This window comes from Macaca fascicularis, chromosome 10 (genome assembly GCF_037993035.2).
Source record: "Macaca fascicularis isolate 582-1 chromosome 10, T2T-MFA8v1.1".
Lineage (NCBI taxonomy): Eukaryota > Metazoa > Chordata > Mammalia > Primates > Cercopithecidae > Macaca > Macaca fascicularis.
In genome coordinates, this window is record NC_088384.1 from 25,301,878 (window position 1) to 25,327,229 (window position 25,352).

The 25,352-nt window shown below is 44.0% G+C and overlaps 1 protein-coding gene across 15 annotated transcripts in view; it reads right to left on the reverse strand.

Moving 5' to 3' along the window:
* Positions 1-3,301: 3,301 nt before the first annotated feature.
* The window catches only part of SEZ6L (seizure related 6 homolog like), a 217,342-nt gene continuing 195,291 nt past the window's right edge, over positions 3,302-25,352 (reverse strand). For 3 of the 15 annotated variants that reach the window (XM_045363905.3, XM_045363900.3, XM_074004129.1), the window contains 5 exons: positions 21,183-21,377; positions 13,380-13,412; positions 11,166-11,280; positions 9,086-9,188; positions 3,302-6,642 (listed from right to left, as the gene is read on the reverse strand). In XM_045363905.3, the coding sequence (XP_045219840.2) occupies positions 6,613-6,642; positions 9,086-9,188; positions 11,166-11,280; positions 13,380-13,412; positions 21,183-21,377 (476 nt within the window). In that variant the 3' untranslated portion in view covers positions 3,302-6,612. The remainder of the gene's footprint in view (positions 6,643-9,085; positions 9,189-11,165; positions 11,281-13,379; positions 13,413-21,182; positions 21,378-25,352) is intronic. The other 12 variants (XM_074004127.1, XM_045363902.3, XM_074004126.1 and 9 more) reach the window with 8 other exon arrangements.

The following is a 25,352-nucleotide window of genomic DNA, read 5'->3' on the forward strand; positions in this document are numbered from 1 at the left end:
CCTGAACTCCAGAGGCAGAGGTTGCAGTGAGCTGAGATTGTGCCATTGCACTCCAACCTGGGCAACAGAGCAAAAACTGTGTCTTAAAAAAAAAAAAATTCCAGAAGTAAACAATTCATAAGTTTTACATTGAGCCCCGTTTTTCTGAGTAGCATGATAAAATCTTGCACCATCTCATTTTGTCCTGCCTGGGACATGAATCACCCCTTTGTCTAGCATGTCCATGCTGTCTATACTACCTATCTGCCCATCACTTAGTAGCCATCTTGGTTGTCAGATGGACTATTGTGATATTTCAGGGTTTGTGTTCAAGTAACCTTTACTTTATTTAATAATAACCCCAAAGTTCAAGAGTAGTGATGCTGGTATATTGTTATAATTTTTCTATTTTAATATTATTCTTCATCTCTTTATGTACCTAATTTATAAGTTAGACTTTATCATAGATATCTATGTATATGAAAAAACATAGTATATATAGAATTCAGTACTATCTGTGGTTTCAGGCATCCACTGGGCATCTTGGAAGGTACTGCCCACAGGTAAGAGGGAATTGCTATATTTAGCTGAAGAGATTCCAAAGCAAAGTGTTGAAGGAGTGGCTTGGTTCCTCCTGACTGCTTATAGTAAAATGTGAAAGGACAGAGATTAATTAAAGAAGTGAGAAGTCACACCTATAATCCCAGCACTTTTGGAGGCTGAGGCAGGTGGATCACCTGAGGTCAGGAATTTCAGACCAGACTGGCCAACATATTGAAACCCTGTCTCTACTAAAATACAAATATTAGCTGGGCATGGTGGCATGCACCTGTAATCCCAGCTACTTGGGAGGCTGAGGTGGAAGAATTGCTTGACCCTGGAAGGCAGAGTTTGCAGTGAGCCAAGATTGTGCCACTGCACTCCAGCCTGGGCAACAGATCAAGACTCTGTCTCAAACAAAAAACAAAACAAAACAAACAAACAAAAAAAGTGAGAAATAACAATAGAATTCTCAGCTCCCAACTGACGGAATGAATTTCCTCTTGGACAAGGAAACCCCAGAGAAACTGAAGCTGAGTTTCTGGCCATGATGGGATGGAAGTCAGACACACCTCATTATCCCCTTGCCCTCAACAATTGCCATCAATCTTTCTTCTCTAAGGGCTAAACAGAAACCAGCCCTTTCAAAAGACTCTACACTGATAATGTAGATAACTAGCTTATTTCCCCAGGTACAGAACAAAGATGAGATTAATCGTTTCTTCACCCCTCCCTGAGATGTCTGCTTCCTCTATTCCTTTTTTCTTCATTCATCTTATCTTATGTAAAATGTAAATTTTGGGGGTACTAACTAAAGTCTCTCACAGCTATGTAATCATTTACCTCATTGCCCCCTCCTTCCTTTTAAGGAAAATGTAGAACTACTAAACCTCTTAAGAACATCTCTGGAAAATAGAGCCACAGATGTGTCTGTGACTCACATCTTTCCTGGGTGCACCCTTCAGCTGGCTCCATGAACCTTGATTGATTGAGACACCTGCCTCTGTCACTCATTTTGGTTGTCAGAAAAAACAATTAAGCAAAAAGGAAGCAGAACTTGAAGATTTCGCAAAATTTCAGCCTTTCCCTATTGCAAAAAAAAAAAAAAAAAAATTAGAAAGCTTGTTCTGAAGAGAACACTGAGAACGTGTCTGAACAATCACGTGGTGAAGAGATCACGAGGCCAGGAATGGCGGCTCATGCCTGTAATCACAGCACTTTGGGAGGCTGAGGTGAGGGGATCACTTTAGCCCAGGAGTTTGAGACCAGCCTGGGCAACATAGTGAGACGCTGTCCCTATAAAAATAAATAAATAAAAATTTAAACAATAGAGATCAGGAGTACAACTCATGCACTTCATCAGCTATCTTGGTAGAATCGAGGAATGGGATTATACCAGTGAAGACACTGCCAGTTGGAACTAAAGAGGGTAGAGAAAGCAGGACAGAATGAAGGATAACTCTCAACCTTCTTGGAATCTACAGGACCAAACCATAGAGCCATCAGCTATGAATGTGTGCTAAGAACGAAGCAGAAGGTGATTAAAGAATCATCAGGGGTGCCATTGCCACCATAGGCCCCAGAACCAAGGTGTTTTCTCCTCTGTTTCCAAGGGCAGGGCTTTGTCTCTGGTTTCAGCCGGGACAATCCCATCCAGTGCCTCAGGGGTGGACTGCTCTCTGAAGAAAGCTGTGTGAACAGGGAAGCTTGAAAGAGCCGTGGAGGTGATGCTGCCACCTCAGTGGGCCTTTAGGGCAGAGCATCAAACCAAAGAAGCTTATTCTGAAGTCTTGAGATCTAATGAAATTTGCCTTGCTAGGTCTTGCACTTGCTTGAAACCCGACACCCCTTTCTTATTTCTTTCTTATTATTCTCCTTCCTTATTTCTCCCTTTTGGTATAGCAATGTCTATCCTATGCCTGTCCCACCATTGTGTTTTGGAAGCACATAACTTGTGTGGGTTCACAGATTTACAGATAGAGAGCAGTTTGCCTCAGGATAAATCATGCCTTGGTCCTCACTCATACTTGATTTAAATGATATTTAGATGAGACTTTAGACGAGTCGATGGTGTTATGAGTTAAGACTTTGGAGGCTGTTGGAGTGCAGGAAACATATTTTGCGTGCAAGAAGGACATACATTTTGGGGGTGCCAGGCGTGCAATGCTATAGACAGCTGTGTCTCTCCAAAATTCATATGTTAAAGCTCTAACCCCCAATGTGACCGTAGTTGGAGATAAGACCATTAGCAGGAAATTAAAGCTAAATAAGGTCAAAAGCACTGGACCTCATTTGATAAGACTGTGGCTTTTTAAGAAGAGGAAGAGCTGCCTCTGCCTCTTTCTCTTCCTCTCCTCCCTTCCTTCCTGCCTTTTCCCTTCCCTCCACTGTGTGAAGACACAGCAAAAAGGTCATCTATAAGCCAGGAAGAGAGCTCTCACCAGGAACTGAATTGGCTGGTACCCTGATCTTGGACTTCTCAGTCTCTAGAACTTTTAGAAACAGGTTTCTGTTGTTTAATCCATCTAGTCTGTGGTATTTTCTTTTGACAGGCTGAGCTAAGACAGGGAGGATGGTGGAACATCTGATGATGGCAGTGCCGTCAAATCCATCTTGTCCCTAACATCCCTTGAAGGTCCCAGAACCATTCCAGAGTGGGATGTCCTGTCTTAGCATCCAAAGTATCCGTAGGTGTTACCCCAACCCAATCCCCAGAAACTGGAAACATTCCATTTGGTCCCGTCCTGAAGTGTCTGTAACAAAAATCCCACACACTTGAGTCTTTTTCATCGGTTTTATTAGCATCAATATATACAAAGTGGAAAATGACTTAATTTCATTATTCTAGCTTAGAAAGTTTGTTTTGCTTTTTATTCCGTTTGGCGATAAAATGGAAATGAAGATTTCCCAGGAGAAAGCCTACCTTTGGGGGTGCTGAACAACTCAAATAATATCTGACCTCAAATGACCCATCATGCTTAGTCAAGGACATAGGAAGGTCATGCCCTTTGGATTCACTCAAAGGGCATTTTTGCCTGAGGCCCATGCCTCAGCCTAAAGCTACCCACATATTTGCCAAATCACTACTTCTTACACAACCCTCCTGATTATGCAGACGCTTTGCTTCCTTCTGGGCTGTGTGGCAGTTTTCAAAGCTATCAGCCTGAGGTTCTATAGGCTCTCCAAGGGGTGAGCTTCAAAAGATCATAGTTAAAGCACATCTATGAAACTAAGTAAGAATGGCCATCAGGTAGCGATCAGAATACTTATGTTAGCTAAATAATTCTACAAAAAAAAAAAAAAAAAAAAAAAAGCAAAAAGCTGAGCTCCAAGCTAAAGAGGGTCGAGTGTGTGCATTTTTAAAGCACAGGGTGGTAGCTGACAGATACAGCTTATATGAATTAGCATGTAATACACACCATCACATGCATTCTCTGAAGCTCACAATCTCTGTAAACGTATTTCCCCACTGTTTTAAAAACAAAGAGTGGCTTGTAGGAAGGCTCAGTCCATTCTCGAGTTTCTCAAGAGTGTATCCTATTCAAAAATATTTAATCCCAATGGGTTTTAATATTGATCTTATAAAAACAGACGTCTATGAACTGTAATGAGATGCCTTGCACATTTTTGGCACTATTGTTTTTTTACCTTTACGTATTACAAATACACATTCAGATATTTTAAAAAGAAAAATAGACACCAACCTGTCTTTTCAATCACACTGTACATCGTTGAACTCATATGATCCTTCTCTAGGCTAAAACAAACTTTTAAAACATGGTTACAGGTGCGGTACTACTAAGACAGAACTGAGACACTGGTCTCCTGAAAAAAACAACAATGACAGCAACAACAACAAAAAAACAAAAAACCCAACGCCTTTTCTATCTTTCCAATAGCGAATAAGAACACCTGGGGTGTGGCCTGGCTAGTTTTGGGGATAGGGTTAGGATAAAGATTTATATTTTGTCAGTCTTTATAGAAGGCAAATGTTTAGTTTTCACATAACCATAATATGTTCTAAAATCAAATATTATTAATAGAGTCTTCACTCCAGGTGACCCAGGGTTAGGGTTAGAATAAGCATCCAATAAAATGGATTGGGTTCTGCCTTTTAAGGAAAGGTTACATTATTTTTGTTGTTATCTTTCTCCAAACATGACATTGTTCACTAATGGCCTGGAACACTTCTCTGGTTCTTGCATTAAATGGGGCTTTGGGTCCTGGAAAACAGCCTTTAGCTATTTCTTGCCATGGACCACACAAGCATGCCTTCAGGAGTATACATGCAAGATTCTTTTCTGGCAGAAGGAAAATATTCTGGTCTTAGACCCCAAGATTGAGGTCTGAGTTCCTGCTGGCAAGGAGAGTACATGTGTGCATAAAACCAGCTTTCCCTATCTTGCTTAAGATGTTTTCAATGTAACCACCAAAACATAGATTCCCCACCATTCTCCCTATGGCTAGAAAGATCTTTTCTTGTTTGAAAACCAGCAGACTTGAAACAATTCCAGAGAGAATGGGAGGCACCAAAGAGAGTTCCAAATGCCACTGAGCCCGTGTGCCTGTCCAAGCCATTGACTGTCACCACCACGTCACCGGTCCCAGGGAGGTGAGTCTGCTTTACACATAGTATTTCTTCCATGCACCCGCACCCTCCACCTTCTCTTTATTCCTGTATTTAGAAAAGAATTTTCCAAAGAGTCACACATGCACCAGCTTCACTGGGTTGGGGGAAAGCAGACCCTGATAAAATAGGAGGAATGCCCGTGTGATTAGATGTGGGGCTATAGAATCCTTTCTGGATGAAATTCCTCTCTCTGTTTTCATTGTTGTTCAGGTCAGACGATACAGGATTCCACTGGACGGTTTGCTGTGATTTAAAATCTCCTGCCCCTGTTCTCTGCAGCTCCTCAGTCAGCATTCACACCACCCTCCAACATTCAGACAGCTTCAGAGAATAGAAAAATAGTTTCTTCTCATAGGACCTCCCGCCCCCTGAAATACTTGATGGCAAGTATACTCTGAAGATGACACCTTTTAGAGAATCAGTGCACTTGACTCTCCTCTATTTTGAGAGCTGAGAGATATTCCAGAACCCCAGGAGAAAACAGAGCTCACCCCTGGATTTCCAAACATAGCACCTCCTTTTTCCCATCACAAATCCTTGTCACTGTATGAGTGGGGCCGCCGGTGCCTCCTAAGCCTGTGTGTTTATTATCACAGCTTGAGAGTGGCTTGCTGAACATGGTGATTGATTCTGGCACTCGTAGCATAAATTACGTGCTCTTTCATCGTTGAAAGAGTGTCAAAGAACAGAACATTTTATTAACCCACTTCCCTTACCCAACGATCCCCCTCACCCAATTCTTCATTGGAACTCTCAAATCTCTCATTTTTTCTCTGAAAAATTCCCTTTGGTCATTTGTCACCTTTTAAGAAGGAAAACGTTTTCTTGTTTTGTCACTGTCCAGCAAGGCTAGAGTGGTAAAAGACAATGTTTATGTAACACCTTTGCTACCTTCAGAAGAACTGTGAGAGGGAGGGGATGTGGTAAAACCTTTCGGAAGCTGGTAGAATGGGAAGAGAGGACACAGAATTTGTTTTGGAGCGCAGTTCCCCAAATGGGTTTAAGTACCCATGCTAAATTCCAACCCAAACTAAGCCAACAAGAAATACCCTTTCCAACCTAATCTTGGGACTTAGATTTGTACTGAAAACACCATGGGCATGGTTCCCAAAGATGCATGCAATTCGATGCAGCCTTAGCATGGCATTGCTGATGGGAGAAACTCCATCTGTTGTTTTGTGTTTTTGCTGCCGCGATTTGCCACTTTGCAAGTCTTCCACCTGCCTTCAGAATTGAGGCTGTAACATGAATTTTGCTGAGGCCGCAAAACATCCAAACCCACACCTATTTCACTTTTAAATATAATAAATACAGGGAAGAAAACAGTAAACCTTCAATAAAGAGTCTAAAGAAAAGACAGTCGACATTCTGGGGTTTCAATCAAATGCCACATGGTCTCTGGATGAATGTCTCGAGGAGATTGTGGCTGAGTTCACAAGTCCCCTTCTCAGGTGTAGCTCTCTTTAGATAGAAACCTCATACTCTCTGGTTTCCTGCAAGAGAGAGAAGCACAGATTGGTCAAACCCTTGTGTGGTAGAGTGATATACATAGGGGGATGCAGTTCTTGGCACCTCCGTATGTCCATGCCCTTGGTCGTGACTTTGCAGTGCCCTCTCACTCTGACCCTGACTTGCTTTTGCCAATGGGTTATAAGGAAATGGGGTACAACAGCTGCTTGAAACATACTTGTATGTTTCTGCTCACATCCTGCCCATCTGTCATCACCATGAGCTAGGCTTTAGTCGCTGCAGGAAAATGAAAGACACACAAAGCAGAGCTGAGTCACCCAGCCATCAACCAGACAATGTCAGGATTACCACCCAGCTAAAATGCTGACCCACAGACTGAAGAGCAAATGAATGCTTGTTGCATTAAGCCATTGAGTTTGGAGATGTTTGTTACTCAGCATTACTATAGCTCTAGGTCACTGATACACTCTACTAATAAGTATTCATAATGTCTAGTCTCTAAAATTCTTTATTTCAGTCTGACCTTTTCCCATGATTTCAAAGCAAGCTACATAGAATGCAAAACAACATATGCCCTGATCTACCATTGCCATATGAAATGACTACAACATGTGGGTAGTTGAATTTCTTCAATATTTATGGAGTGTGAGTAATGTATTCCAAGCCCCAGGGACAAGGAGCAAGGAGATAGAAGAAGTCACAGGCTCAGTCCTGGAAGTTGTCACTGTCACATACTTTAATGGAAGTCTCCAGCTCCCATTCAGCCAACACAGATGTGCAATCACATCTATGCTTCATGGTACATGGGAGTGTGGTGGGCAGGCCCCAAGGTGGTCTCCATGATCCCCACCTCCTGGGGCTCATGCCTTTGTGTGGTCTCCTTCTTTTAAGGGTGGGTAGAGCCTGTGACTTGATTCTAACTAGGAGAATACACAGGTACTAGGATGTCACTTCCATGTTTGCATGACACAGGCTTGTGACTTCTATCTTGCAAGATGACTCTCTCTCTCATGGTGACTTTGAAGAAGCCAGCTGCTATGTCATGAGACGCTCTATGGAGAGGCCCACATGGAAGAAACTGAGGGTGGCCCCTAGAAGACAGCTCAAAGAAATTGAGGCCCTCATTCTAACAACCTGCAAGGAACTGAATGCTGTCAACAACCATGTGAGTTTGGAAGTGGATCCTTCCCTGGTTGAGCCTCAGATGAGACTGCAGCCCAGTTGCTGCCTTGTTTGTAGCCTGTGAGTCATAAAGCAGGGAGTCCAGCTAAGCTGTGCCTGGCTTCCTGACTTATAGAAACTATGAGATAATAAATGTGTGTTGTTAATTTAGGCCCCTAAGTTTGCAGTAATATTGTTACACATCAATAGATAACTAATACAGGAGATCAGAGGAAGTGGAGGTGAAGGAAGGTTAGTGGGACAAGAAACAAGTCAGGTTTATTCCCCCCAAACATTGGGAGATGGCTGCACATCGTTACACAGTGAATTTGAAGGATGATGGTTTTGCAAAGTCATAACCAGCCTTTTGCTTCCTCGCATGTGCCCTGGACCTTTGCACATGCTCTCCCATCTGTCTGACATCCTCTTCAGCCCACCGTCCAAGCCCTAACCACTTCCCATGTCTCAGCTATACTCTCACTTTCTCAACGATGCCTTGCCCAACTCCAAGTGTCCTCATTATACATTCTCCTAGCAATTTTTTCATAGTCCTTAAAAAGTATTATTTGTTGTAATCAAAATATTCATGGACACATTGGATTGTCGGAGGTCCAAGGGAGGCAAGATAGCATCGCGATTAAGAGTGTCAGGTTGAATTTGCATCCTGGCTTCAGGCTGTGCATCCTGGCTGTGCGCCACCTTGGCCAAATTATTCTTTCCTCTCTCTGGACCTCAATGTCCTCATCAATCAATTAGAGATAACTGTGGAATGTATTGCAGAGAGCTGCAAGGATTCAAGGAGATTATGCATTTAAAGTGCTCAGCACATGACATGTATTATTATTGATAATAGTAATTCACAAGATGGTAAACTCATTACTGGTGGAATCTGTGTCTGTTCGGGTTCATGACTATGTTCCTAGCACCTAACACAGGGTCTGACACTCAAATGTGTAGGGATGTTTCACATGCCTTTGAATAAAGGGTGGAGCCCAGTGGGATGTGTGGGAATGCTGTACATTGCCACCAGACCACTGGTGGTCTGCTGTCTGTGGGTCTTGGGTGCAGCCTCTTTTTTCTGTGGGTGTTCTGCTGACAGTAATCAGCCTCTTGGGCTCGTCCTCAGCACCAATCACTTGTAAAGAGAGCTGGGTTCTCCCAGCAGTTATCTCTTTAGGGCTCTTCGTGGGGATAAGAGAGGACCACTGGCTGTGCGCAATAGGAAATGAAATGTTTTGTCTTATTGTTGGTGAATTCAGAGCAAAGAGGGAGGGAATTGGAAAGAGACGAGAGAGATCAACTCACCCCTGTCTCATAAATGGGGTTGTCAAACTCGGTTTCCACGGTGATCTGGCTGTAGGGGTGGGAGTACATCAGAGGCAGGCGGAGATTGGAATAGTAGCGACATCTAGGGGAGAGAAAGGAGACAGAAGTTACTTCTCCCCAGCTAGGAGACACATTACAATATTGAACGGGAACAGTTGGTGCCACTTCCTGAGCAGCAGCACCTCTGTAAATGACAACGAGGATGTGTGCAAACAGCCTTTCGCAGGCGAGAATCCTAGTGAGGTGAAAGCAGAAATCATAACTGCTCTCAACTTGCAACCCAGGCAGCGAGAACCAAAGGCTTGTGACCCCCTCTTACTAGGGAGGGGGCGGAGCTTAATTTGTTTTCTCCTGGAAGGTCACTCAGGTCCCTCTTGAATGCAAAGGGAAACAAGAACAAGGATGAGCATTTATTGAGCACCTACTGCATGCCATATTGCCTTAGATCAGCCTTCCTTGACCACCTATTTATTTATTTATTTGTTTTGAGACAGGGTCTTGCTCTGTCACCGAGGTTGTAGCGCAGTGGTGTCTCACTGCAACCTCTGCCTCCCGGGCTCAAGTGATTCTTCTCCCTGCACGCACCACCACACTTGGCTAATTTTTTTTTTTTTTAAAGAGACGAGATCTCACTATATTGCCCATTTCCCAAGCTGGTCTCAAACTCCTGGGCCCAAGCAATCCTCCAGCCTTGGCCTCCCAAAGCGCTGGGATTATGGGGATAAACCACTATGCCTGGCCCATGACCACCTATTTAAAGGTGATTTCTCTGTTACTCACCACACCTAACCATTTCCTTCATTGTGTTTATCTTAGTGTGTTATAATTTATTTGTGTACTTACTCTACCCTGCCCCCAGTAGACTGTGGGCTCCATAAGGGCAGGGACGATTTATGTTAGGCATGTTCCTGCCTCAGAACCTTTGTACATGCTGTTTCCCTGCATGAAACCCTCCTTTTTCACATATCTGCATAGGTTTCTTTTGTTTTTGAAATGGAGTCTTGCTCTGTTGCCCAGGCTGGAGTGCAGTGCCACGATCTCGGCTCACTGCAATCTCCTCCTCCGAGGTTCAATTGATTCTTCTGCCTCAGCGTCCCAAGTAGCTGGGATTACAGGCGCCCACCACCATGCCCAGGCGAATTTTATGTTTTCTTTTTTTGTAGTAGAGATGGGGGTTCCACCATGTTGGCCAGGCTGGTCTCGAACTCCTGACTTCAAGTGATTCGCCTGCCTTGGCCTCCCAAAGTCCTGGGATTACAGGTGTCAGCCATCATGCCTGGCCTGCATAGGTTTCTCATGATCACTTTCAAGTCCTTGCTCAAACGTCATTTCTCAGTGGGGCCTCCTCTAGCTACATTATTTAAAAGTCAACCACCACTTCTATTCCAGAATTCTTGCCCCCTCCCAGCCTTCTCTTCCTGCACTTATCAGTTTTTAACACATATATTTGCTTACATACTTTGCTTACTGTCTATCTTTCCTTGTTAGAACTTGAACCCCAGGAGAGCAAATATTTCCTTCTATTTTTTTTTTTTTCACAAATGATGTTTCTAGTACCCAGAAAACTGCCTGGCACCTAGTAGGTGCTCAACAACAGTGAATGTGAATGAATGAGTGGCTATTCTGGGACATGGTTTAATCTCTTCCTTCTGCATTCAATGCAAGTTTCTATGACCCCCAACACCTGGGACAGTGTCTGATATACAACAGATTGCCAATAGATATTTGTTGAATAAATGAGTGAATGCATGAGTGAGTGATGGAAGGAACTAATCAACATGTCTGGCAATATGTCATATCTACGTCCTCCACTAAACCATAACCTCCTTGAGGGCAGGAATAGTATTTGTCTTACTTGCTTGGAGGCTTCATAATTGCCCAGTGTAAATATTTATCCCACAGAATTGGGCTGAATCTGGGGGCATCTCTGCGATCACACAAATGCCACTATGCTCGAGCTACAGGTGGAGACCTTGAGGCTCAGAGAGGTGAACCGCCCAGTCCCTCTGAGTGCTGGTGGCTGAGTGCTTGGCAGTCGTCTCCCCCATCAGCTCCCTACCTTGTGATGTAAATGTAGGCTCCTCCCAGCAGTAAGGAGATGATGAGGACCGGGATGAAGATAGCCAGGGCCATGTTCCCCCCTTCCAGCGACGTCTCTGCTGCCGCTTCTGCTACTGAACACAGGAGCCAGTGAGGTCCTCATTTCCCAGGTATCTGACTCCCATTGAGTGCCCACCTGCCCAGTTCTCCACCCTTTGGAGACGGCTTTCCAAGGTCTAAGGCTCTGTGAGGGCCTTAGACCTTGGAGGGCCATCTATAAAGACTAGAGGAAATGGTGCTGTTCCTTTGCAAGAGGTCCCAGACTCATCCTTGGGTGGGTTGGCCATAAGAGCTACAGAAAATCACACTGTTTGAAACCTGATCATACCATTCCCATTTTTGGGGGGCTACAGTTAAAATCTGGTTAAAGTCCAATTCACAGGAAGACTAGGAGAAAACCCCAAATTCAGTAACCGGGAAAGCAGATCTGCTGGACATTCCATGGAGTGGAGAAGAGAAACAGGAATGGGTCTGGACCCCAGATGCAGGAGTGGTGGGCGAATCTGGGTTTGTGTGTGTCGTTGAGTTGAACAGTGCTGGTGGTTTCTCACCCACAAGGTTTCTAAGGGATTCTCAGACCTGGTGCTCACCTGTGGAGCGGGGAGCTTGTTGCATGCAGACTGGCGGGCCCCTCCTAGACCTTTTGAGTCCCACTCTCCAGTCCAGGAGTGGGCTCTGAGCATTGGGGACAGCTCTCCGTCCTGCACACCCCAGTGACACCCCAACTCTGAAGGCGCGGCGTTGATTCCCAGAGGCTACCCTTGCACATTCCCTGGCTGCTCTCTCAACCTCCCATTATTTGTGGCAATTGCAAGAACTAGAACAGCTGTTGCAGGGGCCTGGGGCAGAGGGCTGCTTTCCCAGCATAGCTTGAAGGCGGATCCTCCATCCCTTCTAGAAACTTGGCCCCCAGGTTTCCTCTGCCATTCTCCACGGTCACATCTAATAGAGCTTGGCTGTACACCAATCTATAACCCATTAACCACCACTTTATGGGGTCTGAAAAATCAATCCTAATACCCACAATAAATGCATGAGCACAAAACGTTACGATGGCTCTCATAAGCTCCAAGCAACCCCCAGCCCTTTGAGACGTTCTCATGGTTCATTGGTTGGCAAAAGGCAGAAAAAGGATACTCTGAATGGAGACTAACACGAAGTGCCCTCTATTTTCCAAGCGGAGTGTCTAATTCATGCTCCTTCACTTATATTTGAGCCCTGGTTCCACCCGCTTGGATTCAAGTGTTGTCTGTTACAAGGAACAGCCACTAGTGAAATGTAATTTACATAGCCCCAGATTCTAAGTGAACTCATTATTGTCAGAAAGCTAAAGATGGCTCCAGGAATAATCAAAACTGCTTGATTGGGTAAAAACACTTTTTTTTAAAATAAAAGAAACAATATATTACAGTATATATTTTAAAATATATATACTATAATATACTGTATTTGTATTTCCATGTATATACAGTAATATATTACAGTATATATTTTACATCACAGCCCCGGTGAGTGGTTTTGTACCGAATTCAATAGCGGTGACATAGAACGCTGGACATTTCACACACGGGAGGGGTTGGAAAGGGAAGGAACCACAAAATGAAAACAAAACTGAAATAAAATCCTGGATAGATTTTAACATCTGCTCCTCATGAATAAGTCTCAGTTGGGAATTTCTAATAAAAGGAGAGCTGAAGTAAGGAGACATGGGAGAAGGGGTGGGTATGTTGAGGGGAAAAAAGACTCAAGGAAAAATGGACCATTGAATGTTTCCAGGGCAAACTCTTCTCTCTGGAAACCAGGAGGACTCTCAGCCTGAAAGGTGACACGTCACCAGATTTAGTTCCCTTTCTAGAATGGCATCATGAAAAGTTTTACAATAGGGTTATGCCTTTCTCAGGCTCATGGGCTGTGAGCTTTCCTTGTCTCGTTGCTGTTACCATGTAGAGAACAGCTGTCAAATCCCTTTCAGGTTACTCGCAGGATCCTGACTTGCAAATCCCATAATTTTTTTCCCTTACAATATTATTTTAAAATTATCTTTGGCAGTGTGAAGGTAGAATTTATTTATTTTTTTAAGTGTCTAAATAAAGATATTCAAAGACCTGCCCTTGTTTTGTGTGCTATTAGTTTGATTTATTAAACTTTTTTTTTTTTTCATTCTGGAACTCACCTTCTAAAGCATGTTCAAAACTGTCTTGATTAACTGAAAGAGAAATCAGGAAGCATTGGTCAATGTAAAGTGAATTCACTTCATTTGCATGAAATGAGGCCAAAAAATTAGATGCAAAAGCCCATGCCATGCTTTGGTGAAGTTAGTGTTATGTTTTGACTTGTCTTGGGCCACTATAATCAGTGAACGTGCCTGGGGACTCTTCACTTCCTAAGTTCCCAAGAGAAGATGAGATAGATAAGACCCAACGTCAACAACAGTGATAGTGAATAATTACTGAACACTCACCGCGTGTCCAAAATTGTGCCAAGAACTCTATATACATTTGCTCATTTAACCCTCATGACAATCTTGTTAGGTCAATGCTATTATCATCCCCATTTTACAGATGAGCAAACAGAGGTTCAGAGAAGTGAAGCGACTTCTCTGACATCACACAGCTTCTCAGTGATGGAGGCAGGATTTCTATCTGGGTTGCTCAAGCTCTGTGGTTTCTGCTCTCAATCATGTGGTTAGGGTCTTTTCATCATTTTCACATGGGGCAAAGCACGAATGGATTGCGAGGCCCAAGACCTTTATACAAAATCCAGCCAGAGATGGATCTGTTTTCTTGTTTTGAAGACTATCTATGTACACCTCTCTAATTTCATTCTTATTTCTTTTTATTTGATGAGGCTTTGTATTCCATGTGAAACTATTTTTTTTTTTTTTTTGAGAAGGAATCTCGCTCTGTCGCCCAGGCTGGAGTGCAGTGGCGCACGGTCTCTGCTGACTGCACAAACGATTTTTAATCATTTATATTTTCTGTAAAACTTCTCTGGAGGTTCAAGATGATGGGGACTGGCACCCCATCTTTGTCATCAGTCATGGTGGTAGCTGAGCACAAAAAAATACCAACAAGGATGGACGTTTATTACAGGAATGCAAAACCCCAGCGTGAAGGACTTCGATGAAAAAATTGCAGCATTAGGGGATAGGAGAGAGTGGCCACCAAAGGCTTAGCTATACTCATGTCTCCAATCCCAAGACATCCTAATCCATGCCTTGGTTAAAGTCACTCTCTGGTTTACGCCATCATCACACCATGACAACAAAACCAGCTGAAAAGCTAGCTGGCTAACTAAGTGCACACATCTCTGCAGCTTTGGCATCAAGAAAATGGAAAGATTGAAGCAGATGGTCCCGCCCCAAGATGTGAGTCGCACCGTGGTTGAGTGGGAGTGCGTGAATGTCCATGGAATCCTAGAACTGGGAGGAGGCATTGAATCTTGTGTCCCTTGGAGCCCCGTGCTCATGGACCGCAGGGGGCATGTTAAATGCAGATTCCTGGGTCATTCCTGGGACTTGCCAGGGCAGTATTCTCAGGGGTGGACCTCTGCAGGTCTCACCAATGCCCCAGCAGTGCTGATGCATCCAGTGGGCTCACTGGCTCCTCTTTAGAAACTCTGATCTGGGCTCCCCCAGTTAGTTCACAAAAAGGGAAACCAAGGTCAGAGAGGGAAGGAGGCTCACTCAAGGTCACACAGGTGGTCCACAGCAGAACCGGGCTGGAGCCTGGGGGCCCCATGTCCCAGTCAGGTGGTCTCACATTGGCATTGAGTTGCTTCCCCTCCTGCAGACCACAATGTCATGCATCCCAGTTTCTTTTTCTGAAGAGGAAGTGATTTATCATTTGCGTACAGAGTTGGTGGTGGGATGCATCTCAGGAGTGGAAATGGGGAGGGAAGAAAGGTGCAGGGGTGTCCCGAGAGCCTTTCCTGTTAGCAATTCCATCACAGCTGTGGGAGAAAGCAGTGAGCTGGTGCACCTTGTGGGGCTTCTAGGGATGCTAGCCCATAGAAAAGAGAGGTTTCAGGGATCACCTGCAAAATGGAGCCTCTTTTTAGCTTTCCTGGTTTTTTTCTTTTTTTTTGGTCATTTGTGTATATTCTTTTTTTTTTTTTTTTTTTTACAGAATCTTGCTCTGTCACCCAGGCTGGAGTGCAGTGGTGCGATCTCGGCTCACTGCAACCTCAGCCTCCCGGTTTCAAGCAATTCTCCTACTTCAGCCTCCAAGTAGCTGAGATTACAGGTGCACACTACCATGCCCCGCTACATTTGTGTATATTCTGATGGTAGTTTTATTTTCCTATCAGTTTGGCAGCATGTAAAAAACATTGAAAACATACAGTGCTGGTGAGGATGTGGAGAAATGGACATTATTACACGTTGTTGGTGAGCATGGATTGCTCCAATTGCGGGCAACGATTTGGTGACATCCAGGACAACTCCGTATCCACAGGCCTTTGCCCACACCATCAATCCTGCTTTGAGGAACCTGTCCTGCAGGGTGAAAAGTGCCAGCATCCAAGGATTCATGGGCAAGAATGTTTTTGCAAAACAAAACAAACAAAAAACTGGAAGAGAACTGATGTCTCCATCAACAGAGGAAGGGCTGAATGCACTGGGGAACAGGCAAAGTGTGGAATGATGGGTGGCAATTAAAAAAAATAACATGGTGCTACATTTGTAATAAGTAAAACACAAAGTACAGCATGATATGGAACCCCCCCCTTTTTTTTCTTTTGATACAGGGTCTTGCTCCCTCTCCCAGGCTGGAGTGCAGTGGCGCAGTCATGGCTCACTGCAGCCTCAACCTCCTGGGCTCAAGCAATACTCCCGCCTCAGCTTCCCAAGTAGTTGGGACTGCAGGAGCGTGTCACCATGCCCGGCTAATTTTTTTGATTTTTTTGTAGAGATGAGGTCCCACTATTTTGCCTAGGCTGGTCTCAAACTCCCAGGCTCAAGTGATCTTCCCACCTCGGCTCCCGAAGTACTGGGATTACAGGTGTAAGCCACCACACCCAGGTTTTTTTTTTTTTTTTTCTATAAAGCAAAAACAAACATCCCTCTCTCTTTCCAAGTATATCTGCGTGTACAAGCCTAGGAAAAGGTGTGACACTGGAAATTCAGGCTGGCTTCCGCAGAAGAAAGAAAGGGATGGAAGAGAGAGGAAAACTCTGCTCCTTCCATTTGAAACTCTGATTTCTTCTACTTGTTCCATGAGATACCTTCGCAATTAATCCAAGAAGAATTTAAAAAGCCACGTGGCAGATACAAACACGCTGTCCAGGCCAAAGTGGCCCTTTTCATGGTTTTCTTATTTGAGTTTTTTTTTTTTTTTTTGAGACAGAGTCTCGCTCTGTCGCCCAGGCTGGAGAGCAGTGGCACGATCTCGGCTCACTGCAAGCTCCGCCTCCCAGGTTCACGCCATTCTCCTGCCTCAGCTTCCCGAGTAGCTGGGACTACAGGCGCCCGCCACCACACCCGGCTAATTTTTTTTTATTTTTAGTAGAGACGGGGTTTCACTGTGTTAGCCAGGATGGTCTCCATCTCCTGACCTCGTGATCCGCCCGCCTCCGCCTCCCAAAGTGCTGGGATTACAGGCGTGAGCCACCGCGCCCGGCCAAGGTTCATTAAGAAACAAATCCTGCTAAGTTTTCTCCCCTGCAGAAAACTCCTCAACAACGTCAAATTAACTTCAATTAATGTCCATATGACAGTTACAGGGTTCACAGGCAATCTTTACTCAGGAACTTCCCAATACTTAAGCTCTACAGAGCAGGTTTCCTGTACTATCAAAAATAAATTTAGGCCGGGCGCGGTGGCTCACGCCTGTAATCCCAGCACTTTGGGAGGCCGAGGTGGGCGGGTCACGAGGTCGGGAGATCGAGACCATCCTGGCTAACACGGTGAAACCCTGTCTCTACTAAGAATACAAAAAATTAGCCGGGCGTGGTGGCGGGTGCCTCTAGTCCCAGATACTCGGGAGGCTGAGGCAGGAGAATGGTGTGAACCCGGGAGCGGAGGTTGCAGGGAGCCGAGATCGCGCCACTGCACTCCAGCCTGGGCGACAGAGGGAGACTCCGTCTCGGGGAAAAAAAAAAAAAAAAAAAAAAAAGAAGAAGAAGAAGAAAAAGAACTGCTTATATAAGTCATTGTCATTCATGTGATGAGCCCCTGCTTGATACCCGGTAAGATTAAATTGCATCCCCTATGCTAGTGTTTCGCATACTTGGCTGATGACACAATTCACCTGTGCCGTTAAACTGGTCCCTGGGTCCTGCTTCAGACCCAGTGAATCAGAATCTCAGTGGAAAGGGCTCAGGACTCTGTTTATGTTTGCACTAAATGTTTGGAAATCACGGCCTTAAATGGTTCTCAAATTCAAAGTGCATTTGAGAGCTTGTTAAAATGTTTATTCCAGGCCCGCCTCTCAATGATTTTGGCTTGGGAGATCTGGGGTAGATTCGGGAATGTGTGAACACACCTAGGTTTCCATGCTGCTGTGATTGGCTGGTTGGGGGTCTTTCTTAGTAGCCCTGAAAGTGGGAAATTTACAGTCATGAGATGAGGGTTCAAGTCCAAGCTTTGTCTTGTACTAGCTGCATGACTTTGGGAAAGTCACTTAACTTCTCTGAGCTTCTCCTTCTACATCTGTAAAACAGGTAAGATGACTCACCTATTTTAGTGGTCATAAGACTTAAATGAGGTGATTCAGGGTTTTTTTTTTTTTTTTTTTTCTTTTAGGTAGATAAAATTCACATAACCTAAAATTAACCATTTTAAAGTGTTAACAATTCAGGGGCATTTAGCACATTCACAATGTTGCACAACCATGACCTCTGTCTAGTTCCAAAACATGTTCATCATCTCCAAAACAAGCCCCACACTCATTAAGCAGTCCCTAGACAACCACGACTCTGCTTTCTGTCTCTATGGATTTACCCATGCTAGATGTTTCCTATAAACAGAATCTTAAAACATGTGACCTTTTGTGTCTGGCTTCCTTCACTTAACATAATGGCTTTGAGGTTCATCCGTGTTGTGGCATGTGTCAATATTTCATTCCTTTTTTTCTGGCTGAATAATATTCCCTTTTTTCTGCTACACTTTTGTTTATCCATTCATCAGTTGAGGGGCATTTGGGTTGTTTCTATCTTGTGGCTCTCGTGAATAGTGCTGCTATAAACATTCATAGACAGTGTTTGTTTGAACACCTGTTTTCACTTCTTTTGGAAATATACCTCAGAGTGGACAAACTAGCTGGGAACGTAGTTTTAAGTCTCAGAGCTGGGGTTCATGAATAAGGCATTTGGGGATCCACTGGAGTTATGGGTTCCCAAGTAGAGACATAAAACTTCATGCTTCTGTTCCTTCTGGAGGGCAAATTCAGTGCCTTTTGCCTGATTCTCAAAGGGGCATTAATGCAATAAAGGTTAAGATCCACTGGCCTAAAACACTGAACATATTTCCATTACTATGACTGACTGTGCACTTCAAAGATCCAGATAAACGAATCCAAATTTTACTCAGTGTGTTACAACTTAATTTTAGTGATGAGTGTTCAATGGATTCTAAGATGCAATTTTCTCACTTCACCATCTGGGAGGTCGGGGCGAGGCTTAAAGCAATAGTGTGTAATAATAACTGCCACCAGGTGGCGCTCATGATTCGCCGTGTGCACAAACGTGGGGGCGTAAGAGTATCAGGGTTTGCAGAATGCCAGGCAGCACCCTGGGAGATCACCCCGTAGGCAGTGGGAGAACACTCCTAACCCATGGGAACTAATTCGTTGTGAGAAGGCGGTGCAAGAGGTGGGAAATAATTAAGCAGTGTTCTCTAAGCAGGGGTCAAAGGCAGGCAGAGGTTGGACGCAGTAATCACAGTACTTTGGGAGGCCGAGGTGGGAGGATCGCTTGAGGCCAGGAGTAGAGACCAGCCTGGGCAACATAGCAAGATCCCCATCTCTACAAAAATAAAAAAATTTAGCTGGGCATGGTGGCGCGCACTTGTGATTCCAGCCGCACGGGAGGCTGAAGTGGGAGGATTGCTTGAGCCCAGGAGATTGAGGCTGCAGTGAGTCATGATCACGCCACTGCATTCCAGCCTGTGCAACAGAGCAAGACCCTGTCTCCAAACAAACAAACAAACAAACAAACAAAAACAAACAAACAACAAATAAACAAAAACCAGGCTGGTTCACAGGGCAGGGACTAGGGCAAGGCGAGGCGTCTAGGGCGAGAAGTGTACGGAGACTCTTTTTTAAAGGCTGTTCTATGGGACACTTGGTCACCTCCTTACATTTTTCGCCTCAGGCACCTCTCTTGCCTCAACCTCGTCCCAGCCCTGCCTCAATGTAACTGCAAGCCCCTTGTATCAAAGACTTTAGTTCGTTATGGACATTCCTACTGAATTCTGCATCCTTGATGCTTTAATGGGACAGGAGCAATATATATATGTACACATGTGTATGTATATGTATGCATATACATGTATGTATGTAAATGTATATATATTTTAGTACAGAATGACATTCAACTGGAGCAATATTGAGTGGAGGTTAATGTTGAAGACCTGGAGTAAAAAATGATTCTACAGCTGGGTGTGGTGGCTCATACCTGCAATCCCAGCTACTCAGAGGCAGAGGAGGGGGGATTGCTGAGGTCAGGAGTTCTAGGCCAGCCTGGGCAACATAGCAAGACCCTGTCTCTACAAAAAAATTTAGTAATAATTTAGAAAATCAAAAGTGCCAGACTTTGAAGGTGGGGAACTTTTAAATACACTGGAACCAGTTTATTTTGCTTGTTATTTTGTTTGTTTGTTTGAGACAGAGTCTCGGTCTATTACCCAGGCTGGAGTACAGTAGCGTGATCACAGCTCATTGCAACCTCTGTCTCCTGGGCTCAAGTGATCCTCCCACCTTAGCCTCCCAAGTAGCTGGGACTACAGGCACATGTCACTATTCGGGTTAATTTTTGTATTATTATTATTATTTTTTTTGTAGAAATGGTTTCACCATGTTACCCCAGGCTGGTCTCGAACTCCTGGGCTCAAGCAATCCTCCCACCTCCGCTTCCCAAAATGCTAGGATTACAGGTGTGAGCCACTGCGCCTAGGCTGCTTATATTTTCATTTCAACATTTTCATAATTGTGATATATGATAAAAAGCTTAAAGCTTAAAGACCTTTTTATTTATTTATTTATTTATTTTTATTTTTAGATAGAATCTCACTGTGTCATTACAGGCTGGAGTGCAGTGGTGTGATCTCAGTTCACTGCAACCTCCGCCGCCCGGGTTCAAGTGATTCTCCTGCCTCAGCCTCCCGAGTAGCTGGAACTTCAGGCATGCACCACTATGCCAGGCTATTTTTTTTTAATTTTTAGTAGAGATGGGGTTTCACCATGTTGGCCAGGCTGGTCTTGAACTCCTGACCTCAAGTGATCTGCCTGTCTCGGCCTCCCAAAGTGTTGGGATTACAGGCGTGAGCCACTGTGCCTGGCCAAAAGCTCCTTTAGTAAGTAAAAATAAAAATTCTAAGCCAGGAGAAGACATTGTGTCATAGTGTAATTGGCGACATTTTTTTTTCTTTTTTAGTGGTGACATCTTAGATTTAATGAAGTACAGTAGCTCAGCTTTTTATTATTTTAAAATTTATTTTAATTTTTTTGAGATAGAGTCTTGCTATGTCCAGGCTGGAGTGTAATGGCATGATCAAGGCTCAGTGCAACCTTGACCTCCTAGGCTCAGGTGATCCTCCCATCTCAGCCTCCTGAGTAGCTGGGACTACAGGTGTGTGCCCAACTACGTTTTTTTTTTTTTTTTTTTTTTTTTTTTTTAATAGAGATGGGGGTCTCACTATGTTCCCTAGGCTGGTCTCGAACTCCTAGTCCAACTTTTTAGAGCAAGTTCAGAACTCCTGTGAGCCAATCCTGACATCTCCAGGGCCCGTGGACCCTGTGTGGTGAGTAGGTTTCTTTACCTTTACACACGGGCAGGGGCCCGTTCCAGTGGGATGGTTGTCCCAGGATGCAGCGGATGGTCACTTCGCCCATGAGCTCAAAGCCTTCGTAGCACATGAAAGTGAGGGACTCTCCTGGCAGGTAGAGTCGCTTGTACAGGATTTGGTATCCATTTTCAGGCAGCCCTGGGTTGTCACATGCCAGGGACTCCTCCGCTGAAATGCAAGCCAGAAGGAGCTCTGATGAGATGATGTAAATCTTTGGGGAGTCCTGCTCAGAATCTCTGTGATCTAGCTTTGGTCAGCCTCTCCAGCATCCTCTGTCTGCATCCCCACCTCGCGTCAGACTGTTTTCTATTTCTCAAACTCTCCTTTCTGTCTTCCACCTCTGGGCACAGATTACATATGGGCAAGGTAGAATGAAGTTGGCTGTGGAATCAAGGTTAAAATATGAGTTCCATTACTTATTAGCTGTGTGATCGCCAGCAAGTGGCATAACCTTTCTGATCCTTAGTTTCCCCATTAGCGTAATGATGATCAAAGGATTATCTATCTTACAGGAATTTGGAGGACTAAAAGAGATAAATAAAGAAATGCGTAAGATGTTTTTGGCATGTCATAGGTGCTTAGTAAATGATGGACGGTGGGGGTGTTTAATTATGAAATCTTCTCCTTGCTTTTCACCTGACACCTAACCTGCGCATCCATCATGACTAGGTCTTGTCTTTCAACACTCAGTCTTCATTTCTCCTTCTCCAGGAAGCCTTCCTTGATGCCTCCTACCATCAACTGAGTCGTCAGTCTTCTTAGTTTTTCCAGCACTGCATGCACTGTATTGTACTGAATTATTTATCTGTTTCTCTCACTGGAGATGAGCCTGTTAGAGCAAGCTTGAAGCTCAGGGCCTGGGATTTAGTAGGAATGCAATAAAAGGCCCCAACTATTAAAAATAAGCCCACACTGCCATCTGGTGACCATTCTCTTCAGCTGCAGACACAAAGCTCCCGGTAGCCTAAGACACCCAGGCTGGAGTGCAGTGGTGCAACCCCGGCTCACTGCAGCGTCAACCTCCCAGGGTCAAGCAATTCCCCTGCTTAAGCCTTCTGAGTAGCTGGGACTAAGGGCGTGTCCGGCCACACCCGGCATTTTTTTTTTTTTTTTTTTTTAGTACAGATAGCGCCTTGCTATGCCTCTCAAGCTGGTCTCAAACTCCTGGGCTCAAGCAATCCTCCTGCCTCAGCCACCCAAGATGCTGGGATCATAGTATTTATTGGAGAGTTGAACCTACAGGTTTAACCCATTTCAGGCCCCAGATGAAATCTAGTCCTTTTTCAGCACCTGGATAGAATGGACAGCTAGCAAATTGCTTCACACACAGGACTACACATCCGAAAACATTATAAACTTTATTATTTAAAAAATTTTAAATTGTGGTAAAATCCACATAACATAAAACTGACCATCTTAACCATTTTAAGTGTACGGTCCAGTAGGTTAGTGTACTTTTACATTCTTGGGCAACTTATGTCCAGAACTCTTTTCATCTTGCGATTCTTACACTCTATATGCATTAAACAACTTATCCCTAGCCCCTGGTATCCCCCATTCTACTTTCTGTCTCTATGAAGTTGACAGCTCTAGCTATCGCGTGTAAGTGGAATCAAATGGTATTTGCCTTCTGCGACTGGCTTCTTTCACTTAGCGTAATGTCCTCAAAGTTCATCTAGGTTGTAAGATGTGTCAACAATTTTCTTCTTTCTCAAGGCTGACTAATATTCAATTGTAGGCAGGTGCTACATTTTGTTTTTTGTTCATCTTTCGATGGACACTTAGGTAGCTTCCCCTTTTGGCTACTCTGAACAATACTGCTATGAACAAGAGTGCACATGTTAAGATATGCCCAGATTTCTGACCCACAGAAACTGTCAGATAATAAACCTGTGTTGTTTGAAGCATCTTATTTTGCAAGATGAATCTCAAGCATCCCTTCAAGACCCAGATTGCTACCCAAAGGCAGGTGGGAACTCTGTCTTATCACCATCATAACTTTAGAATCTTTTCTGGCACCTCTTTCCCACGCTTAAAACTCATATTATGCTCATACCCAGTACAATGTCTGGTTCACAGAAAGCATTCCTTTATTTACCCAAATAATGTTTATTGAGCAATTACTACGTGCCAACAACATAAGTAGTACTGAGGACACAGAGGTGAATAAAATAGATATAATCCCTGGTCCTGTGGTACTCGTGGTTCAAGGCACACAGTACGATATAGGTCCCAGCTGGAACCTTTTTCTCTGTGAACATGACTTACATCTGGGCTCTACTTAGCTTGAGCAATGTCAACTAAAACAATAGTTACCAAGCTTTCACAAATTAGGAGATTTCAAATAATAACTTAGATTTCTGGATTCTTCTGAAACATTAGAAGATTGGACAATACTGGGTTCACATAGTTACATGGCAATGACTGGCTGGAGTTGAGAACTGGCTTTCCCTGTTAGACCAGGAATATTCTTTACTTTGGCCCCAATCTCTGCCACTCCCTATTGCCTGGCCTTGTAGGCATTTAAATATATCACTTTTCCCATGAAAAGATGAATGAATCAATTGATGAGTATGTTTGAGTCACAGTAATCACCACACATGAAGAATCGGGGCTTTGATCTCCTCCAGTGGGTGGATGGGTAGGAATCTGGCTTCTAGTCTTGAGGTTGAAGGGTTTTCCTTTATACGTCGATAGCAGTCTTCACTGGGACCTATGAACTGTTTCCTTCCCACCCTTGAAATCTAGCCCAGAAGTAGCCTGTGGAAAGAGACTTTCCAGGTCACTGTGCAGCTGGAGTTGCATCTTGGATGACACCATAGATAGCTCTGGCGGGCACCCTTGCATTTATTCAGAAAATATCTCAAGAGTGCTTACTTCACGCCCAGCAATGCATCCAGCAATGGGGTAAGGAGGTGAATCTGACACCATTCCTGCCCTCTAACGCTCATGGTCTGCATGCTCTAAGGGGCCAAGCAAATGTGTAAATGGACAATGTAATTAAAAATGGCAGGTGCCATAGAAGAGAGAAACTCTGAAGACCCTGGCTGGCTGGAGAAGACCGCTAACGCAGTCAAGGGAAGGGGCTGTTGGAATAGTTGAGCGAGAGAGGCAGAGATGCTGAATGTACTTCCCTTTCCACAAGATTCCCAGAGATGAGGCAATAAGTGGTTCAGCTGACACTTGGCCAAGGCTAATCCTTCCACTAATTGAAGGTCATTTGTATACTTGAAGTTTATCCCCTGGCATTCCAGAGCAGGATGGCTATGCAGCCAATGCTTCTGTGTCTGAGCCCAGAGTCAAATCACAAAGCCTTGCTTAAATCAATCATGGGGCTCCCTCCAAGGCAGCACTCTATTATGTGTTTATGGACGAGACCTAAAAGGGCTGGCAAGGGATCATTAACCCTGCAGAGCGTGCCTTGGGGATGGGCTGTAGGAAGGGAGAATTTTATTTTTATTTTCACAGCCTGTGCTTTGTAGTATTTTTTTTTTTTTTTTAATGCAGGGTGGGTCTGCATTATTTTACAATAAACATAGATGGTATAATGAATGTTTTATAATGTACATTATAATATTTATAATATACATTATAAACCCAGTGCCATTCATGTTCTAATGATTCCTCTGAAAATATCCTTAGGAAGTCTTTGGTCCTCAATCCAGCTGAGCTCGCTGCTGCATCCTTGGCAGCCTGGTACAGGATAGGAGCCCAATAAATGTTTCTTGAAAGACCTCACATCATTTCATTTAAAGGCAAATTGCAGAGTAGAAGCGCTTGGGCTCAAGTGTCCAAGGGCTCAGGATTCAGATCCTAGTTGTACGTCTGTGAGCACAACTGACCTCTCTGAGCCTCAGTTTCCTCATCTTGAAAATGGGCTATCTCATGGCATTGTTATGAGAATTAAATAAGCTTATGCACATGAGATAGGCAGCATATAGTGAGCACCCAATACACACTGATTATTTTTATGACTTTTATAACTCTTGTCATATTTTCATACCAATTGTACTGTTGTTTACTTAATACGTATATATACACATATACGTGTGTGTGTATATATATATATATGGAGAGAGAGAGAGAAAGAGAGAGATGGAGTCTCACTCTGTCACTCAAGATGTAGTGCAGTGGCATGATCTC